This window comes from Martes martes (assembly GCF_963455335.1).
Source record: "Martes martes genome assembly, chromosome: 10".
In the NCBI taxonomy this organism is placed as follows: domain Eukaryota; kingdom Metazoa; phylum Chordata; class Mammalia; order Carnivora; family Mustelidae; genus Martes; species Martes martes.
This window is the reverse complement of record NC_137898.1, coordinates 91,982,573-91,995,618: the sequence shown is the minus strand read 5'-3', so window position 1 is coordinate 91,995,618 and position 13,046 is coordinate 91,982,573. Positions and strand designations below refer to the sequence as shown.

The 13,046-nt window shown below is 47.7% G+C and overlaps 1 protein-coding gene across 1 annotated transcript in view; it reads left to right on the top strand.

The window, feature by feature from the left end:
• Window positions 1-3,147: 3,147 nt before the first annotated feature.
• The window catches only part of BARX2 (BARX homeobox 2), a 71,752-nt gene continuing 61,853 nt past the window's right edge, over window positions 3,148-13,046 (top strand). The window contains exon 1 of the mRNA XM_080816691.1: window positions 3,148-3,691. Coding sequence (XP_080672817.1) covers window positions 3,505-3,691 — 187 coding nt within the window. The 5' untranslated portion in view covers window positions 3,148-3,504. The remainder of the gene's footprint in view (window positions 3,692-13,046) is intronic.

Genomic DNA, 13,046 nt, shown 5'->3' with positions numbered 1-13,046 from the left:
AATTCAGTACAACAAATTAAGATTTGAAGTCCCATCATGGGCTTGGGTCTTTCACACACATTGTGTAACGATCCCAGCTTTCACGCATTCATTTCTTTTGGAAAGATTTTATGTATTGATTGCTTGATTGATTTTAGAGATGGGGGAGGGGCAGAGGGAGCTGGAGAGAGAGTCTCAGGTGGACAGGTTGCTGAGGGCGGTGCCCCACCCAGGGCTTGATCTCACCCCTGAGATCATGATCTGAGTGGAAACCAAGAGCCCAAAGCTTAGTGGACTGTGCCACCCAGGTTTTCTTCATACATTCATTTATTTATGACACACTTACTGAAAACCTACTCTGTGCCAGGTGCTATGCTGGAGAACACACCAGGAGTTCCTTGCCCAGGGCGTGAAATAAACACGTCCAGGTAGGAATCAACAGCCTTGGGGATTGGGGAAAGATTCCTCAGCGGAGGTGACATATGAGATGGGTCCCGAACTAGCTTTTCAGGCAGTGAAGGAGGGAGGGACTGAGCTGTGGAGGGCATTCCCACAAGGGGAGCAGCTTGTGTAAAGCCATGGATTATGAAAGGCCCACCTTGTGAAGTAGGTAGGTGTTACCACTTCCACTTATAAATGAAAATACTGAGGCTCAACTTTGATTATAAGCTGCAGAGAGCTGGAATCTCTCTCTCCCCTACACCTGGGACATATGCCCTCAGACTCCCTCTGAGAGGTCTTGCCTCCGTGGCAGAAAATCGAGAAGGTGGAAAATCCAAGGACTTGAATCGAAATTCTTAAGCTATTTGAAACACTGCAGATTTCAAATCAAAGAACAGTCTGAGGAAGAGTGTGAGCACATTCTGTGTCTGTGGGCAAGAGCCCGAGCCGGGAATAGAGGCGAGGCCGATTCCCGCCCGGCATGGTGACCGGGGCTCTCGGCGCTGTCCCGGCCGCCGCGAGCTGCCGGCAGCCTCTCGTGTGGCAGCGCCGCGACGCGGGGACCCGGGAGCGCGGCTGCAGATCCGGGTTTGGAGAGAGGGAAGGAGGAGAGGAAGAGAAGGGGCAAGGGAGGGAAGAGAAGGGCAGAAAGAAAAAGAGAAACAAGGATGGAAGATGGGTGAAGAGAAGGGAGGGCGGAGGAGAAAAGAGAAGGGGGACGTCCCACAGGGGAGGGGAGGCCCAAGTGCTGGTAAGAGTGGGGGGAAGGGAGGAATGGGAGGAAGGGAGGGAAGGAGTCAAGGCAGGTAAAGGAACAGAGAGAATGAGATGGGGCGGGGCAGGGGGGGCGGATGGAATCAGTCTGGAAAGGGAGAAAAGGGGTGGCGGGGCGGGGGGAGCCGGAAGAGTAACTCGGAGTCAGCGCGTCCCGTAAGCGCCCGGCAGGACCGGACAAACAGTCCACACGGGTAACGCTCAGTCCCTCGCCAGGGTCGCAAGGTGTAAAGGAAAGGCTGTCGCTCAGGTGCTGCGCCCCAAGCACACTTCGAGGTCCGCGCTGCCGGTGGGGTCGCCCCCACCAAACACCGTTTCTCGGCGCCTGTCAACAACTCTACGCGTGCCAGGGGCAAAATATAACCACCCGTCCCCATTGTCCTCGGAGTGAGCATCGCGCCCTTGGGACCGTCCCGAGCTCGTGGCGCCGCTGGTCACCGCTGCGCCCGCGCCCTGGAAAACCCCTCGGGGAATAGCGCACAGGCGGCGGGGACTGCTGGTCACCAGAGCCCGGGGCGCGCCCGGGTTCATCGCGGCGACCTCGCGTCCCTACAGCGGGACGCGCGCCGCCCCCGAGACACCTGGCCGCAGTCTTCGCGGGCCTCCGAGCCGCTGCGCGTGGAGGAGAATGAACGAAAACAATTCAAAACGGAGAGGAGGGTAGGAGTAGGGAGCCTCGGCACACGTGAACACATCGAGAATGAAGAGCCTCAAATTCGCATTGCGATCCGTGTCTAATACTAGGCTCTAATTCGGCTGATCACTATTTTCTCTAAGTGCCTACTTATTAGTCCTCCGGGTGTGTCCCTTCCGTCCGACTTGAACCACCCCCCCAGGGGCGCGCGTCCGCTTTCTACAGCGGCGACTCGGGCTCCTGGGTGGGCAACTCTGTCTGCAGCGAGCCCGCTTCGGCTCCGGGCCGCTTCCAGGTTTCCCGCGAGATGTCACCAGCCCCAAACTCGGTTTCGGAGAAAGCCATGCGTCTATAATTGTCTCCCTCTTGTGCGTTTTCCTTCCGGCCGGGCACACACCAGTTCGGAGACAAAATCGTGGGAAAGCGGGCGGTTGCGGCCGGCCGCCGGGCGGGGTGGCAGGACGCAGGCAGCGGGAGTCGTCCCGGGCGCCTAGACTGGTTGGGGGTCCCCCTCGCCCACCAATTCCAATCGAACACATAAGTTCGTACAGATACTGATTGGAACAGACTCGGAGGTTAGGACCCCAGGGGGAGGGAGGAAGGCCACCCAATAATCGCGTGTCTTGGGGCCTCCCCGAACCTTAAGCGCTGTGAGCGACCCGGGAACGAAAGCTGCGCTGCCCCGAGCATCGGGCGACCAGAATCCTCAAGTGGGGCTGACCGCCGGAGGGCCCGCGAGCACCCCGGATCGCGCTGCGTTGGCCCTTGCGGCGGCGAAAACAGTTCATAAACGTTAAAACATAAAAAAGAACGCACGCTTTTGGAGGATTACCCTCCCATTTTTACAATTTATTATGAGGATAACGGTCAGGGCAAGGGTCATTTATGGTTTGGGATCTCGTGGGGGCGGTCAAGTGTGCGGTTCAGCTCGGGCCGAGAGCGTAGAACTGCAGAGGAGGCCGCGGGTCCTTGGGAAACCGAGAAGAACGACCCACGGGTCCTTGGGGCGTCGGCTCTGTGGCCCGCAGCCTCGGGAGCCTCAGCAAGGACTCGACTTCTTTCTAGCAAGAGACCTAGACGCGCCTGCTCCCCCAGTTGCGGGTTGCGCGCACCGGACCCAGTCCAGGAGGTGCGCAGGGTCGGGTCGCGGAGGAGCTGCCCAGGCCCGGCCCGCGGGAGGGGGCGGCGCGCGCTCCGTGCACCGCGCGCACACCCGAGCGCGCACACCCTGCACACACACCTGGAGCTCGTCCCAGGAGGGGGGCGGGGAGGAGAGCCAAAGCGAGTGTCTTAAAATAGAGAGGCTGGCAGAGGAGCGCGAGACACCGCGAGGAGGGAGGAGGCGAGCGAGAGAGGCGGGCACGAGGCGTGCAGGTCCGCGGCCGACTTGCACCGGCGGGCTGGGCGGGGTGGGCGCCGACGCCCCTCGGCGCGGCTCGGCACCGGGCCCCGCAGGAAGCGCACGCTGATTGACAGCTGCGCTGTCCCAAAAAGGCTCCGCGAAGATGCTGCTTCGCGGGTGGGTCTAGACGCGCGGCCGGCGCGCCCGGTGCCCGCTCCCCTCTGCGCGCCTCCCGAGCCCGCCGCCTCCCCGGCGGCCGAGGAGCTGGGCCCAGGCTCCCGCCGGCGCGCCAGCCCCTGCGGCCCCGGCCGGCAGGCGCTCTCCCCGGCTCACCATGCACTGCCACGCGGAGCTGCGGCTGAGCTCGCCCGGCCAGCTCAAAGCAGCCAGGCGGCGCTACAAGACTTTCATGATCGACGAGATCCTTTCCAAGGAGACCTGCGATTACTTTGAGAAACTTTCCCTCTACTCCGTGTGCCCGTCGCTGGTCGTGCGACCCAAGCCCCTGCATTCCTGTACCGGTAAGACGCCCCGCCGGTGGTGGGGGCATTAGTCGGGTGCGGTGGCTCTCCCGCGGGCGTCAGGAGCCTTCCCGCTTCCGTCCTCCCAACGGATGGCGAGGGGATTCGGTGCCGGAGGGACTAGACTCGTCCGCGGCGGGCATCGCAGAGGCGTCGGCGACCTGGGACGGGCCAGGCAAGGTGTCGATCGCAAGGCTGGCAGTGGAGCGGAGGCGGCGGGCCCAGAGCAGCGGCCGCTCGTGCCACGCCGGCGATCCTGCTCGGGGGAGAAAGCTTCCTCCTCCCCGGCGCCGCTGTGGTTTTCGGTCAGAAAGTTCAAACCCTTGACCCGGTTCAGCGCTTAAATCACTCTTTTCGGGAAGTGGTGGTGTTGCTGCTCGCCTTGAGTTCGCTTGTCCAGCCTCCTCTTGTCTCCACTGGGGATTTTACAAGTAAATCAGTGTCCTGAGGTTCTTAACCAAACCCCGAAATTGAACTTCACTTACAAGGCTCCCCCTCAGGGGCAGTGGTTCTGCCTGCAGTGCAAGCTGGGGAGATCACCCCGCTTTGGTTTTAAGGGACTGAAAAAAACAACAGTTATAACAATAAAAACATTCTTCACGTCTGGTTTCCTCTACCCACAAGAGCCTAACCAAGTCTTGGCTAGGAAAGATAAAGAACATTTTATAAATACTTTGAAATACTTTGAAAAAGTCGTAGGTTTATGTGGAAAGTAAATCCAAAGGTATTTTGAAAACTTTGAGTGCATTAAGAGAAGATCCAAGTTTCAAAGTGCCCTGGCTTTATAAGGATTTAGGCTATGGAAAAGCAGGTATAGAAAAAAAAAAGAGAGAGAGAGAGAGAGAGAAGTTCAAGCAATTTTTTATCAAAAATAGTGACTGTGCTTTCAACTAAAGGTAAAAATTTAGTATTTCCCAACTAAAAGAAACTTTGAGGTTATGTTTGTTGCATGGATGCCCTGAAAGAAAAGAAATTGTTACTTCCACTGAAAAAGTAAAGTGAAGAGCTAGCAGTGTTTTTAAAAGATTTTCTTTTTTTTAAACATTCAGGCCAGAAGCTTCTAGTGCACCATGCTTAGAATCCTGTATTTTCTTTTGATTTAATAGGTTGTCCCTATAGGACCATCAGTTAGTAATGTATGTAAATACTTACAGCAAAGTTCTTTGAAAACCAAGTTGTTTCCACATGTATTTGGTTATGAAATGATTACAATATTCTGGTATGCCTTTGTAAAATAAATTTTATCTGTAGGGTAGAATTGGGCCTCATAGCCCATAACAGGACTTGCAATATTAAATTTTAAGGACCAAGAAATATATGAGAGAAGAAACAAGTAAGAAATTTTGGAAATAAGGTAGATATCCTTGATGTTTATATTTTTACATTTATGTGCTTGCCATGCATATATATACCCTTGAATGAGTAGTCTACCTGTATATTAGATAGGGGAGGTAGGCTGAGTCTTGTGTTGAGCATAAGTCATCACTTGTTATAATAAGTCAAACCTCTTTGAGTGGGAAAAAAAAAAAGATTTAATCACAAATTTCAGTACACCCTGCTACGAATTGCATTTCTGCAGGACCTAAAGGAGGAAACAGAACAATTCTGCATATTTGAGGTTAGTTCAGGGCTGGCAGAGTTTTTAATGACTTTGTCTTCTGCATTGACCCCGAAGGCAGATTTTCCTGGCTTTCAGCAGTCACGGAATGGGATCATAGTAAAAACATGCTTAAAAAAAAAAAAGTAATAAATAGTCTCAGAAAACAGTGATCCAGTCATCAATAGGGGCTAAGTTCTGTGTTTCACTGAGCCCCGTATGGAAATAAGTCAGAGGAAAATGAGATGTTTCATAGGTAGTTTTGAGAATGGTAAGGGTGAATTGCACGTGTATCACAAACTAAAAGTTTTGCTTGGTCTTGTGCTTTTAAGTTCATTGATGGGTTGTGTGAAAGGGTGGTTGTTGCTAATGGTTTTCTTGCCCTGTCATTCCAGTGTTTACTTCCTTTAGATGGCTCTTATGAAAAATGTGATTTTGTGCTCGTTGAAATTTAAAATACAGAAACTGGGATTTGCCAGTGGAATTAAACCCATAAAAACTGGCTACAATAGTCCATACTTTCAGGTCATAAGCCTTTAGTGGGTTTACAATTACAGTTAAAGCCTTACATGTATTAGATCATGGGAATCCCATTAGTGACTTCTCAAGGGTTTTGCAAATACCATGCTTTCAAAACATTTTTGTTGTTTTTAACAGTTAAGATCAAAATGTTCAAGATCAAAAATCTTAGACTGGATAAATTTAATCTTTTTTATTGATTAAAAATGGCATTAAGTTAGTGGCTTCCTACATTCAATACAACTATATATGTATGTATCTACATACGTATGTATATATGTATATATATGTGTATTTTTTTTTCTGGATAGAGATAAATATTTAGCACTTTTGATAGAACTGATATGTAAAAAGTTCAAATCCAGTGAAAGGCATGCAATGGAGTTGAAATTACTGAACTTGTCCTCATCCATTGATTTGCTTTTTTTAAAATTTAAATAACTACCCAAAGTGAACTTTGCCAGGTAAAATAATGAAATAAGATTAAAAAAAAAAAGTTACCACCCTGCACAATAAGCACATAAAATTGGAGTGAAAAAAAAAAAAAAGCTACAGCATTTAAGAAGCCGCTACATAATTAAGCAGTCCACATTGTTTAGATTTAGTAATCCAAATGCCAACTTATGGTACTGAAACTCCTCAGGCAGAAGAGCATGTATTCAAGTAAATTGAGAAATGGAAACATTTTTCATTAGGCAGATCGTTACCTGACAACAGTTTATTATTAGACACACTAACCTTGATGGAATGCTCACCTCCAAAAAAAAAAAAATTGTTGTTTGTTTAAACAGGCCCTTTCTTATTACAAATACAGTGATTTTAGGCTTCGAAGGCTGTCTCTAAATTTATTTAAGTTTCCCAAGAGATGTTCTACATCACAAACTGGACAGTGAGAAAGGAGATCCTATCCTTTGAAGGCAAACTGAAGGAACACTTATCATTAGATTTAAAATAAAATTTACAACACCATGCCCAAAGAGAGCCTCCATCTGAAAAATAAAGTTTGTTACTCGGACCCCTGATGAGGTGTGAAATATGTTTGTGATTTATTTAGTGTATAACACGTTGGTTTTATTTTAAAATGTGGTAACAGACATCCCCCTTTGGAATGGAAATATATTGCCATTTAGAAATCGGTTAACAATCTCTCAGAAACATTAGAACTTTGACAGTGAGTAAAAGCTAAAAATGAGGTGCCGTTTAGGCTGTCATAAATACTGCTGAACTCTTGAGTGCATAATTTCATTTTTCTGGTGGTGATTACTGTTTCTTGGTGGAAGAGTTGCTCGAAGAAATCTGGCTTCTCGGGGTGGAGTACGGGGCAGAGATGCCGGCGGGTCATTTTTGAAGGCTCTGTCTTTCAGTTTGATATTTAGAGACAGGCAGAGGGTAGGAAAGATGAACGGCCTGCTTCACGAAAACAAAGACATAACAATTTATCCTACGAGTTTTCTTGAGGATACTGAGAAGCCAGCCTGCTGTGCTAATTACTTACAATTCTATGATATTTAAACTTAGAACCTAGAATGACCCTAGACTTGCCCATATGCGTTTTGCAGGGGAAGGTGAATATAGATATTTGGACATTGTGCTGCCTGGGACCAGCACATGGCTTTTCATTAACCCACCGAAACCTGCAGATGAATTTCTTTCTCCTTCCCTGGGGGAATGGTTCTGTTGGGTCTCCCAGTGACCTTCACTGGCTGGCCTTGTAGAACCAACTGTGGAGGTACGGAGCTGGAAAGGGTCACAGAGATCACAGACCAATCTCCCGGAACACAGTATCCTTTTTCTGTGAAGCACTAGGGTCACGTCAGTGCTTAGACACCATTTTAGTCCACGATCTCCACAGCCGTCCTTGTTAAGGTACTCAGAAATCAGGAAGACTTTTCCAACCTGGTCACATACCCGGGATAAGTCTGGGCACTCGCACCCAAGGGACAGTCAACCAGCCAGTTGAGAGGGGCACTTGGGGAATGGTGTTTATTTGAAGAGGTGGCATTGAGAACATTTTATGCTTTGGTGGATCCAAGAGAAACCAATTCTTTGGGGTGGTGTCTTTGGGTTCATTTTATCACAAAGATTGGGTGTCATCCCAGTGAAAAATGAAATGAGGTGGGGACACATGTAATGACTTCTTGGGAGTTAGGCTGCCAGCCATTGCTTCATGGGGTTGGCTCCCGGGACTCCCCAAATCTCAGTGTGGTCTTTTAGTCTGAGACTAAAACCCGTAGGATCTTGGGAACCTGAGGGTTGGGGATTGGAATGTAATTCCATTGGAATGGAAAAAGGTAGACTGGGGTTTGGGAGGGTGACCATTATCAACAGGCATGTGTCTTTCTGCCAGAGGCAGATGGGCATTTATTAGCAATTATTTGTAACTGCGCCTCCTGTCCCCATTCTCAGGGTAAACAAATCGAGAGGTGCACAGGCTATAGGACTCATCCAGGGTCAGAATGGATCTGGAGCTGAGCTCTTCGGGCCTCCTCAGCTGTTGTCTCGTTTACTCCTTCAACTTTATAACTCCTTTGTGAAACAGAGAGGCTGAGGGGCTCCCCAGGCAGTCTGTTTTAACTGGTGAATATAGCTTCTCAGCAGTTTCTTCTCTGGTTCTGATTTCCCTAATAACCAAGGGGAAAATGATTAGAAATTTAGTCCACAGGTTAAAATGCCTCTCCAAATGTCTGCAGTCTTTAGTATCATTGAATTCAGCAATTTAATTCAACACATCTTCATTCTTGCTCGGTGATGGCACTGTTAACGAGTTCATTACGTTCCCGCTTATTCTAAATCTTGACTCACAGTTGGGATACTTTACAGATTCCTCTAAACTATCCATAGAACCACTGCCAAACCCTTCTTTGTCGTTCTCTAGAACGTACTGGGAAGTTTGGAATTGGGACCGGGGAGCATTGTGACAAACACTTTTGCTCACCAGATAGCTTTTTCTGTTTGAACTCCCCCTAAGGGGTGTCATTGCCGGCCAACATGTCATATTAACCTCGTTAAATACAGCCAGAACGAAACGGTGTTTGTGGTACTTCTTTGCTGAAGCCAGTCTGCCGGCGTTCTTGTGGGTTGTGTGTCCAGATTGAAACCTCACTTGGATATAAGCGTGGACTGTACAAAGTTGCTGGTTGTAACCCAGCTGAAGAATCGAAGTGAAAAGATTGTTAGGTCGAATAAGTCCCAGGGATCTGTAGGGAAAGCAGTAACGATTACAAAAGGTTGTTTAAATTATAAGGAGAGATTAAACTGGGAAAAAGTAAAAAACCCACAAAAGGAAGGGATAGGGGAAAAGAAAACTTCTGAAACTTCTGTAGCTGCTCGAGGGAGCCTTGCCCGAAGCCCAGTGTCCTTCTGTGGGACTGCACGGGCCAACCTAAGGGGGCTTCCGAAATGCTTGTCAGTGTCTGGATAGTCAATGGCGAAGATTGATTTTGCTTGGATACACAGGGAGCCCCTTGAAACAAGAGACCCAGGGCCTGGGCACTGCCCAGCATTCGGCGTTCACTGTGGAGGGCTGAATAAATGTCAGGCCAGAAGCATTTTTAGGTGTCATTTGCACTTTATTTTTGAGGTCCCGCAGGAACAAAGTTGGAAAGCTTAGGTAGGCCACATGGTCTGAGGCTCCCTCATTGGTATGACACCCGTGAACCTGTATGGGTGGGGACACTGCCAGTGGGACACTGCCCCGCTGGCCCCTTGTCCAGCTCCAGATCGAAGTGCACTCAGGTCCTGTGGCTGAACCCATGATGAGCTCGTCACTGGAAGGTGGGACTAGAGGGCCGTGGGGACTGGGATGAGATGTCCAGATTTCAGCCTCATTTGCCCTCCTTCCTTGGGGAAGGCCGTCACACGTGCCGTGTCGTGGGGTCATTTTTAGTGCGGCCCCGGAGCTGAACCCCGGTCTCACAGCTTCCTCACGAAGGGCTGCCCAGAGCCCCCGGCTGCTCACGGAGCCGTCTGGAGCCACGGCTGCAAGCAACCCGCTTCCCTTGGCAGCAGCGGGAACAGCGAGGGGAAGAGGGAACTGCAGGGTATTAGGGGGAAGGCTCCCCACGTGTGACAAGCCCCCGTGTGCCACCTCTCTAGTGCCTGCCTCTGCATTAGCGGCCTCTGGGGTTGGAATGGCTATTTCTTCCTCCACAGCACAGATGACGGGGTGAGAATTGGCCTTAGAATGCAATAATAATGTGGTTCAGATCAGAACCTTGGATAAACTTGGTGATATTCGCACAGTAAGTGGTTCCAGGAAGAAGTTTATGTGTGTGTTTGCGTGTGTGCGTGTTTGTTTGTTTTTAACCAGAAAACCTCCCCAACCCCTCAGGATTTAATGTATTTTCATTGTGGCTTAAGAACAGTTAGGAAAGAAAAAGTCTTGTTAAAATGAATGCTCTAAATAAAAACACAGTTAATTTTCCATTACAGTGTCTAATTACTCATCATCACCAGGGCATTTTTATATGGCAATTTAACTTCTTGAAAGTGGAAACTTGGCACACGTTTAAGGAAGAAAGCAGTGCTGCTAGATAGGTATCAGAAGATGGTCTAATTATGTTTGGGCTGGAGTTGACTCTGACACATGATTGCCCTGGAGAAGATAGGGGGGTAGAGGGCCTCTTTCTTTAGCTGCAAAGCGAAGTCTCTGGTTTCTTCAGCGCCCGTTGAAATTAAATACGGAGGGAGAGAATTCTGAACGTTAGATGATGTGCAAGTACATCTGAAAAGGGACCCTGCCAGTCACCAGTGCAAGCTGATGTCAGGACTACTTGATAGGCCTGGAAGGCAGCGATCTACGCTCCCTGACTCCCACTGGCAGAGTTCGGGAAGATGAACATGGCCTTTCTCCAAGGAAAGGTCAAGATACGGCTGAATAGAAGCCAATCTGGGAGGATCTCCGCACGAAACTAAATATGTTAAGAGTCCAAGCAGACAAGCTTACGCGGCTCTTTTTTATTGCATCCTTCTAGCTTACCAGCATGTCCCGAGGAACATATTCTTCTGGGTATGGGGGACACATAAGCATTCTCACAGTGTGAGTCATGTAGGATTACCTGCTGCCTTGGTGAGGTCAGTGTCATTATTAAAAACAACAACAACAACAAAAAACTTATGTGTGTGATAAGCAATGTGATTTTCTTTTCGCTTTTCTAATTCAAGGATTGCTTATGACGTGGGAAGATGGAATGGTATAGGGCTTGGTGGAATCTTAGGAAGCCGTAGCTTTATCTCCACCCCAGGAATGCCCAGCAGGTCCCTAATACTGATTCACCTGCCAGCCTCCAGCACTCACTTCCCTCTCCTCAGAGTTCTTTGCACTGTGTAACTTAACCTTTGTTGAAATTCAGGATTACGGTCATTTCAAAGACAAGGTCACAGCCGCTTGTATATTGAAGGAAGTATAACGTGGAAGTTTAGTTTAAGCGATGGCTAGGAGAATCAACTTTGTACATTTCCCTCGTGGTAGTTTACAAACAACCAAGTCCTGATACTATGTCTTCTGTGGTGGGGGAGCTGCCTGGGCAAAGAAATTTGCTGAGATTCCTCCTCTTGAGTCCTGTTTTATTTATCCCAAAGGCAGCTACAAACTTGGCAGAAATGCTAGAAATACCCTGAATGCCCTTCTTCACATTTGTAACCATACTAGAAAGGGTGATTTTTTTCTTTTTGAGTGCCTATCATATAATAGGCATTGGGCTAAGAGCTTTAAGATCAGCTAGAGGTCATCCCTAGGAGGTAGGTATTATTACTGCCATGGATGGGAAGCCGAGAAATTAAGTAACTTTCCCAAAGTCACATGGACACATAAAGATCACTTACAAAGCAGTAAAAAGGCAAGTAGAAAGATTTGCAGTTCTTAGAGATGAATATCTAGACAGTAAAGATGAAAGCATGTTCTGCCTCCCTGGGAATCAGGAAAACACAAATTAAAATGAGGTACCATTTCACACGATCAGATAGAGAAAAATTAAAGAACCCGAAACTCTCGATTGATGACAGCGATGTAGCGTGATAGACATTCTCATACACTGGTGGTGGGAATATTTTTTTGGTACAATTCCTTCGGAGAGCCGTGTGGTAACACCCAGAAAAGCTACAGCCCAGCAGCCCCACCTCTGGGTTGATGCCGTGAGAAAACTGTACACGTGTGCAAAGGGACACATGTTTAAGAGTGGTCATTTCTGTGTCACTTATGATAGTGACAAATCTAAAACAAAGCACTCTTCAGAAGGAAAAAGGGATAAAAAATATGTCTATTCATGCAATGAAATTCTGTTATGAAAATGAATGAGCCAGAACCATATTCTACATGTCTGAATGTGGGTGAGTTTTAGAAAGACAGTGTTGAGAATAAAACCAGTTGTAGATTGATACTATTTATATACTGCTTGAAAACTTGCAGACTAATAGTTTATATTATTGAGGAAGGCAAGGGTATGGGATGAGGAGGGCTACCCACGGGTCTTTATTTTCCTGTGTAATTATTTATTAAGGGAAAGAAAAGGCCTAATGTAAGATATGACTAAGCATTCAGATTTAGCAAAGCCTGGTCATGGGTATACAGATGTTCATTACATTACTCTTTGTACTTTTCTCTATGTTTGAATTTTTTCATAATATAAACATTGAAAAGTGATAGTATGGGAGACCTCACATATTCACAAAGCCCTTGATCTTGTGGAACGCTTGATGGTTTTCTTAATAGTTTTTCTGTCCTGACACAGAAGCTTTTAAATGCAGAACTTGTAGGCAGTCTCACAGTAGGGAAATAAGAACACTTTATAATTAGACACATGTGTACAAGTCTCACTAAAACAACCACTGTAGCTTCTGTAATTGGTTTTTGGATCTCACTTTGCTCCCCTGGCTAGATGGGGATACTATTTATCACCAAGATAGCTGCCATTCCCTCAAGTGATACTTTTGCATATGAGTAAACCATCTCTGAGCCGGTCACTAGGACTAGGAGGAAATTGCTCCTGGAAGTGTTTGTTTATTTCAGATACACATCAATAATCATGCGAGCAAGAGTCATTAGGTTGTTTTCCCTTCTTAATGTTGTTGATGTTTAAAATCACAATCAGTTGTCTTTTATTGTGTCTTGCTTTTGTATCTATTTGCTGAGCTGGTATACAACCCTTGGCTTTTGACCTGTGGTCCATTGCTATGGACAATTTAACTTAAAAAAAAATTGTCTAGGGACAACTGGGAATACCAAAGAATCTAAAAATGTTA